General features: G+C 40.2%; 1 protein-coding gene across 1 annotated transcript in view; it reads left to right on the plus strand.

The window, feature by feature from the left end:
- Positions 1-792: 792 nt before the first annotated feature.
- Positions 793-19131, plus strand: part of LOC146331142 (carbohydrate sulfotransferase 11-like) — a 32450-nt gene continuing 14111 nt past the window's right edge. The window contains exons 1-2 of the mRNA XM_084727361.1: positions 793-1364; positions 18839-18918. Coding sequence (XP_084583487.1) covers positions 1271-1364; positions 18839-18918 — 174 coding nt within the window. The 5' untranslated portion in view covers positions 793-1270. The remainder of the gene's footprint in view (positions 1365-18838; positions 18919-19131) is intronic.

Raw genomic sequence — 19131 nt, forward strand, 5'->3', positions numbered from 1 at the left:
TTGTTGGACTCGTTTCCAGCCTTTTCACATAGGCCATGGTTATTTTTTTGTGATGGTTCTAGGTGGAAATTTGCTATTACTAATGTTAAAATAACATGTTTACAATTCTAGATTAATCTAACATTTGAATTAGATCACTAATAGTTATTATCCTTCAGAAAGATACTGATGTGAATATATGCAATCATTACAGTTTACTACACACAATGGCATGCATATTGATAAGTATATAAATAAGCTTTACAAAATGTATAAGTTGGTGTTATTTAACTTTTAAAAAAATAAACTAACAGAATAAATGCATTAATCTCTTAGTCTGGTATTTATCATGAGAAATAATACAGTTTGGATGTCAAAGGTAAGAATGGCTGCTTATGGCCATTTAAGTTTTGGAATTTTGGCTCTTCCGGTGTTCAGGTATTACTAAAAATAGTAAAAATCACATGGAGAGGCAGTTATGTAATAAGATAACAAGCAGATACATTTATGTACATAGTATTAAATTTACAACCATGTACTAACCAATATTACTAACGTGGTCTGGGGAAAAATTGAGTTTGACACCTGTGTTATAGACCTTTTTCACAGCAGCCATATTGATTTAAAATACACAGGTGTTACAAATGATACTAATTAAGGTTCAGTTGTAAAAATGCCAGCATGTACAACACCTCTGAACCTTAATTAGCATCACTGTGAACACTTGTGTTTACTCCACTATTTCATGTCAAAATGGCTGCTGTATGCGTTTGGATTTTTTTTTTAACCTAAAGCCAGACTTTTACATTGAAAAGTCCAAGCGGAACTCATAGGTGTGGGCTCGAGCTCGACTGTAATTTGTTGAGGCGCTGCATGCCGGCATGTTTGGGGAGAAAAGGGTTAAAGAGTGAAACAACCCCCCTTGCACAAACAGACCGGTGGCCTCTGCTCTGCTCGGGCAGCACTGACAGTACCGCCGCCTGTTCTCGTGTCTCCGAGGCAGCAGCACACGGTCATGTGTCGGTAAGTTCTCGGTAAGAAACGGCGGAGCAGCCGACTGTACAGCCTGGCTCGGTTCTTCCTGTCCGCCCCTCCATCACCGCCGCGTTCTCCACACTGGACAGCCGAGGATGTACGCGAAGATAAGGAGCAGCAGAGGTCAGCGAGCCGTAGGATCGATGCTCCTGTCGGTGATAAAGTAGCCGCCTCCGTGAGAACAAATACAGCGTGTTTTTCGCATGAACCCCGACAGGACTCGACTCGGCTCCTCGGTCGTCTCCAGAGACTCAGGATGAGGAAACCTAAAGTCATTCGGATGGTTTTTGCCTTGAGTCTGGGATGTTTCATTATGGTCATCCTATACTTCAACAGCAGTCTGAAGCCAGGTGAGCACAAAGTCTTCTTTATCACCCTGACAGCTGTGCATCAAAGCACAGCCTTGTCTTTTATTTCTGAACTCTCTCATTGTAGAACGAATATCTTCAGTCTTTATTACAAATGTTTTAAAAGAAATAATTAAGATGTAAAGCATCAGTAGGAGTGAAGCAAGTCTCCACCAAACTCCATTCAAAATATGTCAAAATTTACAGTTGATTCAATCAGTTTATCACCACCTCTTTGTCAATAACTATGAAATGCCTTTAAGTGCATACAATACAAAATGTGAATTACTGCTGAGACCCGTCTCAGGATGTAGAAACACAACATAATCACAAGGATATTAGACATATCCCAGAGGAGCAAGTCTCTACCAAACTACATTAAAGTATATCAGATTTTATGCTTGATTCCATCAGTTTATCACCACTACTCTGCCAGTAAGTTTTAGTGTTTAAGTCAAACTTTTTCCCATTTATCAGTGATGAAATACAGTGAATAAAATGAGAATTTACTGCCAAGATGTTTGTCTCAGGATGTAGAAACATACAGGCTAGCCCACACACAAAAATACAAGACATATCCCAGAGGAGCAAGTCTCCACCAAATTCCATTCAAATATGTCAAATTTTACAGATGATTCCATTACTTTATCACCACCCCTCTGCCAATAAGTTTAAGTGTTTAAGTCTAAGTTTTATCTAACAATACTTTCAACAAAATGTTTACTGCTTAGATCTATCACAGGATGTAGAAACAGACACACAAGATTACTGAAGAGCAAGTCTCCCCCAAACTACATTCATATATGTCAAAATTTACAGTTTATTCTATCAGTTTTTCACCACCGTTCTACCAATGAGCTCAGTCTTTAATTCTTTTTAATTTTCTGACCTATCAGTAACAATATAGATTGACAGTTGCCAATAAGTTTTAACCTTTGGGTCTAAGTTTTTCCTCATCAATCAGTAACAAAATGTATATAAAATATATAACAAAATGAGAATTTACTGCTAAGATCTGTCTCAGGATGTAGAAATATACACACAAGAATACTAGACATATCCCAGAAAAATTAAAATGGTAAATTATGAAAGTATATTATAAAAAATTGTAAGGATCTCTAAATGAAAATTCCATAAGCAATAATATATTTGCTCTCAAAGAGTGACTCTACATATATATACATATATACGCAGCCAGCCAGCTGGTCCAATTCTAATCAAGCTTTCTCTTCATAATCAAACCCAGTGGCATCATGAGCTTTCAGTGCTGTAATTCACAGTGATAATCTGATGCAAATATAAGTGTGTGAATAGAGAAAGTGGTGTAAGCAGCACTGTATGTTATTGATTCTTTCCACTCTGACTTGTGACAGTATGTTCTCCGTCCCTCCCATCATGTTCTAACCTCTACACTCCCACCCCGTGTCTGGGTTTCCCTGAGAACCGCAAATCTTGGTCGAGGAACAATTTCATTACAGAGCTGATTAGTGGTTTGTTTCCTCTGCTACGTGGAGGAAGGCTGAGAGAAGTTGCAGCTGGCTGGTCGCGGGGGTTGGCCCTCGATGAGATCTGTTTCCACCTCTTCCAGGTCCCTCTCTGCCACATACAATGGCCTCATTCAGACATGCCTGGCTATATCGTGGACCAAATAAGCTTATACAACCCATACTGTGAGGAGTGAGGGTTTTTAAGAGAGAGGTCGGTCAGTGTTGGTGCTGTGTGATGTGTGACTGCTGAGGGTTACTGTAATAAGAATCTATGACAGAACAGCCTCTGTGGAGGCCTGAAGGATTCCATGTTATTATACTCCCTTAAAGTATTGGCTTGCTGTTGCACCACTAAAGTCAGGTTTCGGGGCTATTGGAAGCACTCAAGGTTCAAGAAAAAACCTTGAGTTCATTGGATGGTTGTGTGATGTTCATCAGTCTGTAATGTTCAGTGTGTTCAAGGAGATTTTTTAAGTTGATGTTTAATTTCACGAACTGGTTTGAAGTGCCTTTTCCCCCTGAATAGATGCTTTAATGGCAGCCATACTGATATGAAATAGTAGGGTGTTCCATTTAGTGCAGCAGACCCTTCCTAGAGAGCCAACATGCACAATAGCTGCACCCTGACTCTTTGACCTGAACTGAGCAGAAACCTAAGCCTAGCATAATTGGTGTGATTGGGACACCTGTGTTTACTGCACTATTTCATGTGAAAGCTGTTAGTATTTGGCCATTCATAGTAGAGCTAAGACAAGGTCTTTTTTTAAAGCAAACATTCTTGGTTGTGGAGTGACTGCTGTTGTGGCTTGCTAACTAGCTACCAGTTAGCGATTTTGCAAGCTTGATCATTCTCTCTCTCTCTCCCTCTCTCTCTCTCTCTCTCTATGCCCCCCCCCCCCGTGTCTTTGACCAACACAGCAGGCGCTGCTGCTGCTGGACGTACTGCACAAACCTCATACTGACTCATTTGTCCCCCACTGCCTCGGTAGTCTCTTGGACCACCATCTCTCTGACAGAAAGACAGCAGCTTCAGCATGAGCTGGATGCAAAACATCGGTGCCTTTGGCATGAGTGACACCGAGGCAGCCAGCAGGTCGGAGAGTTAGAGGCATGCGCTATGGCTTGCTAGAGGCAAAGACTAGAAATCCAAGCTGAAATACCCTATAGTTCTTCTTTAACACCATTGACATCACTGTGACATCACTGGATGCAGGAAGAGCAACAGATTTTGCAGCAGGTGAACTCGGCTTCAATATAGCACACACTGATGAATTGATTGCTTTTACTGACTACATTTACCATCAACGATGACTGGATGTCCCTGTGAAAAATCCCCGATTTTCCCTTTAAACTGACAAAGAATTAGCCTTAATCACCCTGCTCTGTGGCTTCCCTCTGTTTTTCAGACTCTTTAGTGTCTTTCAGCTCGTGGTTTTGATTGTATAACCCAGAACTCCACTGTTTTGGTTCAGTCTTACCACTTTGGTAATTTTACATCTTTTTTATAAAGGTGGCTGTACTTTACTGCGTACTTATATGTACCTCAAGAATATCCACTAAGGGGAAAATTAGGGCTAAATCACCCCTGGTCTGACAAACAGAATTTCTAGCTTGAGAAGCTCTAATTCTGCACAAAGCAACCACAACAAAACTTGGCTACACAGGTTATTGAGATCTGAGATCAACAGAAGATGACAGCAACAGCCTCTGTTCAAAATGTTGACCCACTGTTTTGCAAATGTCTATGGTTAATTTTACAAGACGTGCACAGACACATGGGGTAGCCATTATGGGCACACAGATGCATAGATTAAACCAGATATATCAGCATGGTATCATTGAATAATGAAACATCTGAATGTGATTTTTTTTTTTTGCATCTTAGAGTTTGCCTCTGGTTTTTTGGTGCTGAGTAACTTGAATGTACAGTACATGGAATGCATCTCATGTTTCAGGCATCAACGCTGCCTGCCAGCTTTAAATCAATTTAAATTGGTTTCAGATATGCATCCAGTCTATTCAATTTGCATTTTGAACACTTTAACCTTCTCTCTCCTGCTCCATCTGGGGTAAAGGTCATATTGTTTGTTCAAGGCTATACAAAGCTGCACAAATGCAACCATATAACAAAAGAATGCACTGCCAAGTCACAGTTACTCAGGATAAGATTGAATTGTGTTTGCATTGTACTCTTTTTGCACACAGGCTCTCCAGCACTAATCTAAATTTAGGATAATTACATAGATGCAGAGTGGGCTCACTGTACATGTCGTGTATGGTGCACTGTCACAGACACAGAGGATGGAAATAGTAGTTTTACAGAACATGAGATGTCTCCCACATGGAAAAAACTGACCATTTTAACCAGACATGACATCTGTTTCTTTACCCCACATCTTAGTTTTTCTAGAATAAGTGCAAAATCTGCTGCTGCAATGTTGCTTGTTTCCAGTACAGATCAGTATGTTTTCAACATTATCTTCACTCAAGACAGTGTATCTTGATATTTAATGGAGAGATCCACCTTATTACAACAAACCTGTGTTTTTGAAAATCTTAATCTGCTCTGGCTAAGTTTAAATGAACACTTTAAAACAATACAATACTAATGTTCAGTAGTATTGAAAGTAATGAGGAATTGAAGACATCACTTCAGTTAAGGCTCCATTTTCCTGTCTGAAATTTGGCTCTCAGCATAGCAAAACTAGGCAGGGTCCAGTGACTTTTTCTGTACCAGCATTGTATGCTGGTTGTTCATTTTAAAAAAGAAGAAAAAAATATTGTCTTATATGAGCATTGGACTTTCTTTTTGTGGTGGTATCGAAAGAAGTGTCAATGGTAGTCAGTGCTGACAGACAAACTGTGACTTTCTCCTTCCAAAATCTAACATTAGCCATTGAAGCTATGATGCCTGTGTGTTTACGTACCAGGATATAGTCACACAATGGCGAGTCTTACTTGTTCTTTCTCTTTGTGGTTGATAAGAGTACCAGGAGTTGCTGGATAAAACACTTCAAGTGACAGCGATGTTGGTGTTGATGACATATATTGTGAGAGACAAGAGATGTAGTTCACTGAGTGGTTTCACACTAAACTACAACAGACCTACCACAAACTTTATTGTCTTGCCAAATTATCTTTTGAACTGACAAACATATGTGCAATTCATGGCACAGTTTAAACAGGATCAAAAAATTATTTGTCTCTCGCCACTGACTTAATGTTTTTTCTGAAGTTAGGCCCCATGGGGCTCATTGAAAAGGCGTGACTTCACCTCACTATTGCATTGAAGTTTAAACTTCTGGCATTGTGACAACCCTGTCTCTGGCAGATTTTTGTCAATCTTTTGAGAATTACAGGAATTTTTGACGCTGTTACAGAAGAACTGACTTGTTAAGATGGGTGTTTCTTCCAGTGTGTGCTGTCCTTACTACAAGGGCAGCTGTGGTCTCTCTGTAAGGTTTACACAGACACAAGGACTGAGGGGGGAAGACAGCCTTGTGGTGCAGTATTGTCTGGAATGTGGCACGTGGTTTTTTATAGTCAGGATCTTCTCCTGTACATCCCCCTGGAAATAAAACCCAGGAACACTGATCTATATGACGCCGGTAACATTTACAGATACAGATGTGACTTGATGGTTATCAGCTATTTAATTACAAGCAGGACCTGAGACTATATGGTTTGTGCCTCGGGGCTGTTGCCATTATCCCTGTACTGCAGAGGTGCCCCTACCTCATACTTTTCTTGTCTGGGCTTGACTCGAGTCCACAACAGTTATAAAGATGAACTGCAGCTTTATTGGAACACCTGCAGCACACTACACAAATTAGCCCCGGGGCTTGCAGTCTTTGTCCCCAAAGTCTGATCAAGACTTGTGGATGTGACATTATCCAATTAAAAACAGAACAAAACACCCATGCAAGAACAGTGCATGACCTAATCTTCATTTGACATCCCACAGATGCCAAAGGGAATCAGGCCTGTCTCTTAACTGCTGTCAGATCCGATCCATCCGGGGATATCTTATGACAGGTCAGAGTGGCCCTGCTGTTCCAACCTGTTCTCCTACAGCCAGCCAGCTGCATATTCATGACAGAAAGCTGCAGGAGCTGATGATTCAGCAAGTACTCACTGATTGTGTTTTTTTTTAAAAATCATTAAGACCGTCTGCTTTCAATGATGAAACCCTCTAGTGATTTGATTTGTAGATATAGATTGATATTGCTCAAAAGGACCTCTTCACAGAATTCTATTGTTTTACTAAAGTCTATGAGCAGCCGTGTCGTACCAATATGGCAGTCAGCCAGCCCACCACTTTGGTGCTTCAGATTGAAATATCTTGACAAATATTCGATGGATTGTCATTAAAATTAGGTGCCAAGGTCCCCATGGGATTACAATGATAACAAGAGCTGGCACCATGTGGCCCACTTTATACTCCTGCGTTTAATCTATGCTGGTACGGTGAACATACTGCATACTGCATGACCACCACTGTAACTGGATGTGATCCTCCTGGCTCGGAAATGTCACATTTGCAGCGAGGCAGACAGCAACAGCTGAGATTGGTCCGCTTGGTAGCATTGCACACTCTGTTTTTTGTGTGTGTGTGTGTGTGTGTGTGTGTGTGTGTGTGTGTGTGTGTGTGTGTGTGTGTGTGTGTGTGATAAATGGACCTGCTGCTTGTCCCCAGGTGGACCAATCAGCCTCATTTTTTCTGGACATATCCATGTCTGTATGCTAAAGGACCTCTGTGATTTTAGAACTTTTGATAAACTTGCCTCCACGCTGGTGACAGCCATGGCAACAGGCACTTATGTGTTTGGTGGTCAAAGGTCAAGGTGAGCCCATTAAACATATGTTTTGGCCATGAAGCAAGAATTCATATGCTAATTATGACAAAACTAGGCACAAATATCTAACAGAGGTCTAGTATCTAAATATCTAATGATGAGGTGATGACGTTTTATATCAAAAGTTAGTCAAGTGAAGCGTGTTTCTCACTGGAGGTTATTCACTGGAATCACACATGTGTAGTGATAACTTCCATTTTAATAACTCTTGTTGAATTCCTTCAAAGTTACAGGTCAATATAATGGGAAGCTTCCTGTTAAATTCCTTCAAAGGGTTCACTACATGGACGTGGTTGTAAATTGAAACTTGACTGGTTGGTGGAGACATACAGCTGTGAGACAGTAAGTCTATTTTTTGACTGCTCTGTTTTGTACAACCATTGGCAGCCAACTTCTCAGTCGCCTTAACAGGCCGCTAACTCAATAATAACTGCTTCAGTTTGATATCTTGTCTCAGCTCGGGACAATGTATATGGGGGTCATGTTAATGTTTGTGGAACTTTACATATCTCCACTAGTTGCATCTGGCACTTGTGGTGGCATTGCAGTAGGTGCTTCACCATCTGTTTCCTGGTTCCACTCTGAGTCTTGCACAAAAAAATTTGAGAAAGTGTTTCAAATTGTTGATATCAGTCATTTTTGACAGCAACAATTGGCCCATCTCCTACTTGGAGAAAAGAGCTACAGAAATGTCAACTTTGATAGACCTGCCAAGCAGCCATTTTGCTAGCAGTCAGTTAATTTCATTATCGACAAGGGCTGCGATTAACAATTATTTTCATTATCGACTGATCTGTTGATTATTTTGTAAAATAATCGATTAGTTGTTTGGTCTATGAAATTGAAAAATGTTGATCAGAGTTTCCTAAAGCCCAACATGTCTTCAAATGTCTTGTTTTGACCACAACCCAAAGATATTTAGTTTACTGTCCTACAGGAGTAAAGAATTTTTTTTTAAAAATTACTCAAATGGACTAATCAATTAAAAATCTAAATCAAAATAGGCGATTACTTCAATAATTAATTGATAATAGATTACTTGGTCTAATCATTGCAGCTCTAGTATTAACACCAATTCAATCATTTTATTTAATGTATAAGGAGCTATATGCTGTTTGTTTGTATACATAACATGAAATTTAGCTACTTAAAGCAGTATAAATCGTGCGACTACAGGGTTAGTGTGTAGTGCTAGTGGGGGTAACCATCTTGGAATAATGCTGGAACGGTCCCAGATCAGTATGAGTGGAGGTTTTCCTGTCGTCCCGCACTCTGTTGACGGTGTATGAATGCAGCAAAGTGGTCAACGTGTCAAACTTCAGCGTGTTCACATATGTTCAGCTTGCTGACATTATCATTTAGCTCAAAGCACCTCTGTTTATTAGTACTCCCTCACAGAGCTGTTAGCATGGCTGTAGACTGTCTCTTTTTAAAATCAGTTTATGCAAAATGTATTTGTTTTTAGTTAAAAAAGAAGTTCCTTGGCACTCCTTGTAATTTGCTTGGCACATGATAGACTTGAGCGCGAGTACTGTCAGTAGTGTGGCAGGCTATCAACTTTCTAGTAAATGATTTAAACGTTGGAGAGGATTCAGAAGGACACAGCTTGTGACATCTGTTGTTCCAACAGCTGCAAATGTCAGTGCACATCTGATTCTCCTCATCACTTTGCAGATTTTTGCACTTGTAACTATTTAAATGCAGGTGTGCTGGAACATGCAACTGGATAACCAACTAATATGTCAATCCACAAGTGCACATAAGACTTGTAGCCTTCTCTGAACAGCATCAGAGAGACTCATCTCACATCTGCATACATTCGTCTGACTCAATAAACAGATAGTACACCACCCACATGCCTCTGCTTTTTGCACTAACACCCTTTACACACATTTGTGGCCTAAAAGGATCAGGCTCTCCCCTTGGACAGTGTGTCTCTCAGTAAAGTTGCTCTTTGGCAGGAGAGGCCTAGGAGGGGGGAGGGGGCCCCAGTTTTCCCAGTGGGACCTAAACACAGAGCTCCGTTTATGGGCTGGACAGGAGGAACACACATCAGCCTTTCTATATTTTGCATTTCCTAAAGCCCTCGGTTCTATACGAGCCAGCAGGAATGCTGCAGAGTTGGGTCTAGACAGGGTTAAACCAACAGGACTGCTCCTTCCTTTGCATAGGCCGTAGGTGGGGTTGGTGAATCTCCCCAATGGTGGAATTTGAGCTAACAGCTGAGACAGTGTTTTAGCACATGGATCGAGTCCATAGCTTGAGAAGTTGTGTATGTCTTTGTAGCATTTTCTTTACTTTTGGGACACTTTTTTTTTCTTCTGTGGCAAAAATTACAGGCCTAACTTTTTGCTTAAACTAATCCACAGTACACAGTATGAATGACATGAACTTCATAGACATGGTGTCTCCCTTTTAATTTACCAATCAAGAGTGAAATTTATGTTTCAAATTATTCAGAATTCAAATTAATTCAGAATTTTCACTGATTGAGTAAGCGTCAATAAGCGTGTGAGTCGTAAGAAATCATTAAGAAAGAAGGAATGCTTTTAACTGTTAAATTGAGCAAAATGTCAATGGAGTTTGGCAGGCAGTAAGACAGGGACATTTAATTCATCACCCAGAGTGTGCATTTTCAGACCAGTGGACTTGTTTTCAGGATAACAGATGATAATGTCAGATGTTATTGTCACTTTATAAGGTTTTGCGCAACCTGCATTCCTGCGGAGCTCCTGCAGTGTCTGTGCAGCCTGCCTGTCTCTGCTGTCTGGAGAGGAGGGAGCAGGGGGAAATGACTAGCTTCAACCATAGAGTAATATGGCATATCTATTAAACATACAGTCTGTGGTTCCAACTTGTTGTTTATATATTGCCTCTTTAACAATTCAAGTAGTTAATTCCCTGATATTTTTTTTCCCTCTATATTCATGACAAACTGTGGACTGTAAATTTCCTCTCTTGCTGAGTAACACCACATTAACAGGCGAGTGATGACACACAATGCACTCTTTCAGCCCAGTCAGTGTGCCATCTCAGCTTGTTGCTGAAGCACTCACAGTCTGCCAGGTATTTGTCAGATCTTAAATTATTTCAGACGTTACCTCTTCTGACTGGTGTTTTACTGAAGAGGGTGGTAGTTCACTGGTAGTTTCCATAAGGAAGTGGCAACTTGTTCAGAACACAGTGAAATAAATCACTGCACTGTAGCAGAACGCACACCTCACTTCAGCAGCTCAAGGCGCGAGAACAAAACCGTCCTTCAGCTGCAGCATCCAGCAGCATCTCTGACTCTGTTTAATACAGTAAGAACACAGTTGGACATTGTGGTAGAGGCGAGTCCACTAAGTGAGAGGATTATGAATGTGTCTGAACAATCTGCTTTAGTTACAATGCAACTGGCTCTCTCTACCTACAGTCACCTGCAGCTGTTGGCCAACAAATGGCCATGGTAGAGTGTTTCTTTATTATCATAATGGATTAGACATCTTATCTACATTCAGATATGTAATTTATTTAATATGTATTATCATGTTCACTAATATTCATTGTTATTAAAATCATCATGCACACTGTAAACTATTAACAATAAGGCCTGGTCACAAAAACAATTGAAGTCACAACATTTGAATTGGAATTAAGTGAATTGCTGTGATTGGTAGATTTGCTTAGGGGGGCAGTGTAAATATGGGCAAATTTTGCTGGACTTGGACGCAAATTCGTGACCAACAGCACGCTGTTTTGACAGTGCTGACTTTTGAGGGGACAGGGAGCTGGAGAGTCCAATATAGAGGAAGTTACAGTAGCTGTAGCATTAATTTTTACTTACTACTATTTTTAATTTTTACCTCCCCTGTAAGCTCATGTTTTATTTGCTCTGGCTGATACAACAATTAGTGTAAATAATTATAATAATTACACAATTAGTCGACTATACAATTAAACATAGCCACCCTTGCTAGTGTGGACTAGAAATGCTAGTCAGTTATTTTATTCACATATAATGCCAGTTAACTCTTTCCTCTAATAGGTTACGCAGTCACCACTAGTTGGGGCTGCAACCCCATCGAACAACCTGCCTGGATGTTGTTATCGGTGAAGTGGGACAGAGGACCGCTCGTAAAATCAGCAGTTTAGGGTATGTCAGAATAAAGTAGCAAATAACCATGGGACTGGACCAATGATTAACCACAGTCAGCCCAGATACTGTGATTCTGCTAAGTCTAAAAAGTTGAAGTATTTACTGAGTTGTTGCCATGTTTTGAAGAATACTGTGCAATGTTTGTATTGCACAGCCACACATTTCTCCGGCATTTGAAATACAATTTGACGATTGTAGACTGTGATTAAGCTTCACATGGCTCTTAATAGGCACAGTATTTTTACAGACCACGTGTAACTTTATCAATTAATAAATTGTGCTCAATTTTAACTGCTTTCTGAGGGTTTTCTTACTGTTAGACTAGTCAACTAGTCTAAATTAAAATAGGGAAATTAGTCACCAGGAACATCCCTAGTTCTGGATCTGATCCAGCCGTCGCAGCAGTTTAATTAATATGGGGCAGGTTTGAAACAATAAAGGTACATAAGAGGGTGACCTTATTGGTTGTTGAGGCATTTTCACAAACAACCAACAGTGGAACTACTTCTGCTCAGTTTTAAATGAACCCCATGGTATATTTTCTCTAAAAGAAGCACAAACAACTGCACTTAAAGATTTTATTGATAAGAAAGGTTTCTGCAGGATTTGGCCAGTTTAATGTACCAACTACACTACATTACACATTTCATTGCTCTGATGGGTTGCAGGTCTATTCAGTTGCGTTCAGAGCCTGTTGATGACGCCCCTCGGACATCAAAAACCAACCGAAGAGTACCAGACTAATTCAAATTTGTGAACTGGTCTGTGTAACTATCTAACCCTCCACAGGGTCTCTCCTCTGTGATAACGGCAGCTGAAGTTACTCTGAAATTAGCTGTCATGGAGGAAAAATAGCTCCACTGTTTCCAGCAGGTACAGTCATACAGACACTCAACCACTGACTGACCACTGACTGCATGGGAGAGGCAGTGCCATGAATGAGAGCCTGTGAAGATGATAAAATATTTGTCTCACCCAAAGTGTTAAAAAAGGTGTAATTGCCCTTGAAATTATAAGTGTAAACAGAGTCTTACGAAACCTATAAACCCTGTTTGAGATGGGTAATTCATCTCAGTATACAGTATCTTCTTGTACATTTAGATGGTACAAATAGTGGCGTATACAGCTGATCTTCTTTTATTTCATTTGATTTTGTGTATTAATTTAGTAAGTTTATTGTCACATTGTAAAGGAGTTGCAAGCAGAAATAGTTGGTTTCAGAAAATGCTGAAATTATAGGAGTCAGCAGCTGAAAAACTTTGCTGTCATAAGCTGTGGTGTCATAAACTGAACCTGGACTGAAAGCAGTGAGCACACATGGACTTTGTAAGAAGGATCACGTGACTTTTGTTGTTTGTTGCATAAAGCTGATTGAAGTTCTGCAGCCAAGTCTTAAATCTCAATTGTTGGAGTTTCCTTGGACTTAACACCAAATTGTTTACTGTAATGGATAGAAGGTAGTTTGCAGAAATTTTGAGTTGCCCCCTGTATCTGTGCTGTAGTTGGTGGGTAGTGCATAGAAATCACTGGTCCAGTCCTTTGACAACAAGATCTCGATGTGCTCAATTATTGGTCATATTTTGCTCACAGCTACACATTCAACCCTGCACATGTCTCACTGGCTCTCTCCACCATGAGTGTGTCGGTGGGTTTACAGCTCATAAGCTGCTTGGCACCCATGACCGGCCCGATCACACTTGACTGTGGAAAGAGGCACACAAACACACACACAAAGACACAGTCACTCAGCTGAGTCTTCCTGCACTCTCAAACTTGTGTGTCAGTGCATCATTCTCTCAGTGTAATTGGGTTCTTGAATAAATGCCACTAATTAGCGTTAAGTCCTGTGTACTTGTGAGTTCAGTTTCATACAGATGAGAAATGTTATTGCAGCCTCAGCAGTCTGGAGTGTAATGACTGCAAACAATGCAGAGAAGAAATGGCTTCTTTAATAAGGCTCTTTGAAAACTATAAAAACGCACTCAAGTAAATAAGAGTAGTAAAGTAAATATTAGTTTGAATGATGGCACTGCAGATTGGCAGTAATAAGATCTGTGAAGTGAGCAATTGTAACAGATGTTTTGTCCTTTGTCTCGACATTGAGTTGGATTGCTAATTCCCTAATCACAGTTTTGGGGCTTTGCTTACAGATGTTTGCACCAGTGAAAACTAGCTTTGTCTCAGTAAGGAAATGGTTGTCACTTTATTGCCGAAGCACTGGCAAGCCGTATCTCCAGAACTTTGGTGTTTTTACTTTCTATTGATTTTGCCTCAAACAAATGATTTCAGTTAGTGCTGCACAGTTAATCCAAATATTATCAGAATTGCAGTACAGCCAAGTGCAATATCCAAATCACAGAGACTGCAAATTTTTGATAATGAAAAAAGGTTCAACAAAATAGTGTTATAATGATGTACTTTAGTGCTGCATAGATGGCCGGGCCTACAAATCTTGTTCTCCTGATGTCAGAAAACATGTTTGTTCTTAACAATCAGACCCCAACAAATGTCACATCATCATGATTTGATTGTTTGTTTTTCAGTGAAAATGAAAATTGTGGTGCAGAAATGACCATTCTAACTAACCTGGAATCACAACATAGTTGCTGTCAAAATAATCACAGTTTTTTTTAATCGTATCGTGTACCCTTATTTCAGTAATACAAATTCTGTATGTATCATGCCAGCCATTTTTACCTGTCATACATTGATCTAAGACATGGATATTCAACTTGCGGCCCATGGACATCTGGCCTCCTTTAGGGTGCTGGGTGGCCCTACAACCATTTTTAATCAACAAATTTAAAGAAATGAATTCACACTGTTTTTCCCAGGAAGGCTCTGGCCCTGCGTTCTCCTCCCATGGTGACACTTGGTGTTGACAGGTGCCAACATGAGTCAAAACATGGTGCAGTGCAGTGTTCACGCCTGGTAACACAGCAAGGATTTTTTTTTCTAATTTTGTCTGATAAATAATATAATCAATGCTGTTTTATTAACTGTCCCATGGCCTCCTGTCAATTTGCAAAGGTTGCTCCCTGACAAAGCAAATTTGAATATGAAGATAGACTGTGTTAAAGACATAGTTTAATGTTTTAGATGACAAGATACCACTAAAATACCAATCCCATGTCTGTCCGTTCAATATAAAGCAACAGTACAGACAGCAGCTGGTTAGCTTAGCTTAGCATAAAGCCTGGAAACCAAAACAAAACATTCAAGTTTTTTAAATACTTAAGGTGCTGGTAGACAGTTGTGTTACGTTTGGACAGAGCCAGGGTAATGGTTTCCTCCTGTTTCTATTCTTTTAGCTAAGCTAAGCCAACTATCTGCTGGCTCTAGCTGCATGTGTGACAGACAGTTTGGAGATACATGAGAGATACAGTATCTCTCACCTAACTGTCAGCAGGAAAACAAACAGATTTCCCCAAAGATCGAACTTTAAGCTAAGGCCTATTTTGAAAAAGACAAGAATTAACATATAATGATCACATATCTACATTTGAAAACCAGCTGTATCCACAAGGCTGCATGATGTGGCTGGCAAACCCGCAGTGTGATGCCTCGAAGGATGAGGAGTTGAGATGTTCAGTGTCTTGGTAGTGTTTGAAAGACTGCTTATCAGTGAGCCCAAGACCTGTCAATGTTGATGTGCCCCATGTGCTCATGTAAGCTCCAAAAGTAACTGCAGCAAGGAGAATGAGAAAATATCGGAAGCAATAGAAGTAATAACCCTCACTGTCTCACAAAGATCTCAGGCGTGTGTTTCATAAAAAGAATGCAACTCAAAGGAATACTTCAAAAGCTTGGGAAATTCCCTTATTTGCTTTCTTGCAGAGGAAGTTCCAATATAAATCATTACTTTCACCTCTCATATCTGTTTGCTAAATATGAAGCTACAGCCAGGAAATGGTTAGCTTAGCCAAAGATGCTCTATGTAACAAGATGATGCGTTACAAGCTGCGCCAATGGTCTGAAATTGTATTATTGTATAATTGTATGCGTTAGTGTTGTCGGGGTTAGACGTGTTGAAAGTGTTGTAAATGTCATGTGGATCAATGAAAGCAGATATGGAACACTAGATACAGTAGAAATTTAATGCTAGTGTAGACCATATCTGTTTTGCAAGATATTGCAAGAGCATATAGTCAAATCTTGTGAGAGTGTTGCAAGTCTTTTAGACATTTTCTCCTTATTTATCTGTCTAAAAAAATACAAATTTATTGTCAGAATTGTTGGAATATGTGTGGCTTGTGAAAAATAGCTATCTGGTGAAACAATGTCATTATCTGTGGTCACGCTGACTTCTCTCTGTTTCTCTCAGCCAAGAAATCGTCTGTCACTCCCTTTAAAGCCACAAATTTTGTACAGATTAAACAGAGAAGACATAATGGGTAATTGGTTAGCTTTACAGGTTGGAAGGTAGGTTTTTGTTACAGAGCCAGGATTGCTGTTTCCCCCTAACTTGCAGTCTTTAAGCTAAGCTAACCATCTCCTGGCTGTAGCCTCATATTTGACAGACAAAAATGAGAATGTTATCAATCATCTTAAATTCTCGGTAAGAAAGCAAATTGTATTTCCCAATATATGGTTCCTTTAAAGTCTCTGTGAAGGAAGGGTAAAGGGAGTTTTTCTACTAAACACTATATTGTAAATGTGAAAACACTGAGAACTATGTAGTACTGAATTCTGGAGTAAGACTGTTAAATTTCTGTGTTCAGGATTTTTTTGAGCTCTACTGAAATATGGCTCGCTGACGTGTTGGAGCCATGGTCCCCCAACACTATAAAAGCTGCACAGACAGACATGGGAACAACATGGCCTCCCAGTGGTCAGTTATGAACATACCTTCAGTGACTCTCGTAGTCCAAATTAGCCCAGTACTTCCAACAACCCGACACCAAATAAAAAAGTACCATCCTGTCACCGTCCTCTGGCTCTGGTGGCTCAAAAATGTCCAGACGTGTCCAATAAGGCTGCTAAATGGAGTGTCCATGTTTCAGGTCGTTTCCAAGTCGTAGTGTTGTTTGACCCTGAGACAGCAGAGCGATTTAGAAATTTTTCAATCATTCAAATTTGGCTGGGACACTAATAACATGTTTCTGTGGTGTGATAAACTCAGAATACGCATTTATTGTTGCTTTGATATAAAATTATACACAAACGTCTCTTCTGTTCTGATGTGTGACAGTGGTAGGAAACCACAAAAAATATTACTATTAAGTTTTTTACTTTCCAGTAGTCAGTTATGAACCTGCATTTAATTACAAAGCTGCAGGGTCATGTCGCCTCTTAAAGGCCTCTTTATTAGAGACGTTTGCCCAAATGAAATGTTCATGTAGTGAAACTGTGCACTGTGGCTCTGATCCTGTGAAGCTGTGTAATCTGATGCTGGGATGAAAGCTCATCCCTGCGAACAAGAGCTCAAGCTTGTATCCAGCAGTGCTACTCAACATATCCAGGCCTTATCTGGGTCCTTTGGCTTCTCTTTGTGCTTTTCAGTCTGACAAAAGTCCCTTTTTTAAATATAGAAATTTGTATGTTCTGGACTGCCAAAGCCTTTTTTAATCTACCATTATAAGAGCACTGGTGTAGATATAACTTGGCAGCAACAAACCAATATAACGAACATTACTGTTCCCACACAGCATTTTTAATTCTTGGTGTTACTGTTTCTGCTTGTTTAAATCAAATCTCTCCGACTGTTTAAAGTGGTGCACCACACAGTATCTATCTTTGATAGGTGGACACAGAAAGGTTTTCTCCTTCACAGAGAACAAAGGCTGTGGCCAGTTTGGACTCTTGTCACTTGGACTCTGATCATGACCTACATTTACAGCGGCAAAAGTAGAGAGGCTGCTTACTGCAGAGCCAATGGGTGTTGCTTGGCCTAGACCACCTCCACCTCTTGTTCCAGGCACACCCCAGCCCCATCCCTAGACCGACAGAGGCCAGTTTGATGACAGGGAATACAGTACCAAGGTGGTTTTCTTGCCATGATCCTGAGTCAGCCTCCCAGTGAGCATGGCTGGAACGGGACTGAACTGATTTTACTTTCTCCTATGGTAGTTACTAGCTAAGTGCTACTAACTGTAGTGTCTTTTGCTAGTTAGCCATGCATCTAGTGGATTCAGCTAATGATGGCATTACAGTTGGCAGCAGTAAAACTCCGTCAATCACCTCAGTACTGTATTCCCTGTTGGTCTTGGAGGCTGTGTTAGGTCCCGTTCCGGTCATGTTCATTGGGAGGCTGTAGCCTGGATCCATTGCCTGCTAACAACAGCTACAGTTAGCAGCAGTTAGCCAGTTAGCTATTTTAGCAACAAGTAGAGCTGTCTGTCTATCAGGAAAATCGATCACACAGAGTTGAAGGCGAGAGGCAGATGGACATCAGAGGGAAAACAGAAAATATTTTATTCATAAATATGATCCAGTTTCATCCAGATCAGTGAATAAAGTTATAAAGTTTTCCATATGTATAGTGGTCAGTGAGGCCCTTCCCTCATCCTCCAACCACAAACACTATGCTCCGGCGTCATGAAAAGTGAGAAAGCATTTGATTGGATGCAAAATTAGTATGCAACCCCTAGTGCAGGAGCATCACTAGGCCCAGAGAAGTGGAGCGTCACTAGGTCAGCACCACTTGAAAAAAAGTGGCTTAACCAGCTTCTCCACTGTCCATATGCTCATTATGACCCAGTCATATTTTTGCTGAAACATGGCAAAATGAATGTCTTCATATATTTATTTTAAAGATGGACTTGTTAAGAACTGTCTTTTTCTTTAAATCCAAAAGTTTCATTTAGAGTATTTTGTATTCTTAGTCAAAGAGCTGGTTTGTGCTTGAGGATATACCTCAAATCATTAGTGTGTTAGTGTTTGTTAACCTTTTATTGTTGTTGAATTTAGACTAGTCTTGTTGCTTTGACTTAACACAGCTGTGATTTGGAAGCTCTTTCAATCAGTCGTCATGACAGATGTGTTGTGTTTCCTCAGCCTCGGAGTCAGTCGGCGAAAGAAGCAGTGGGCACAAGTCAAGGAGGAGTCCTCTGCAGACGCTTTACGATGGTGACCAGGTCAGTCCTCTCTAACCACGACCCCCTAACTTTGCTGCAAACTGTCTGTGGTGTGACTCCTCAGTAGGGCCTAGCTTAAACTCTTTTTGCAAACATTAAATATGTACCTATAAGTATTTATTCAGGCTTACTTATGCATTCTGGAAATATATAAGTACATGTTTTCAAATACAAAATCTATTGCTGAAGGTAATGATGGATGGACAATTTATG

This window comes from Lutjanus erythropterus, chromosome 2, assembly GCF_056507025.1.
Source record: "Lutjanus erythropterus isolate fLutEry1 chromosome 2, fLutEry1.hap2, whole genome shotgun sequence".
In the NCBI taxonomy this organism is placed as follows: Eukaryota; Metazoa; Chordata; class Actinopteri; order Lutjaniformes; family Lutjanidae; genus Lutjanus; species Lutjanus erythropterus.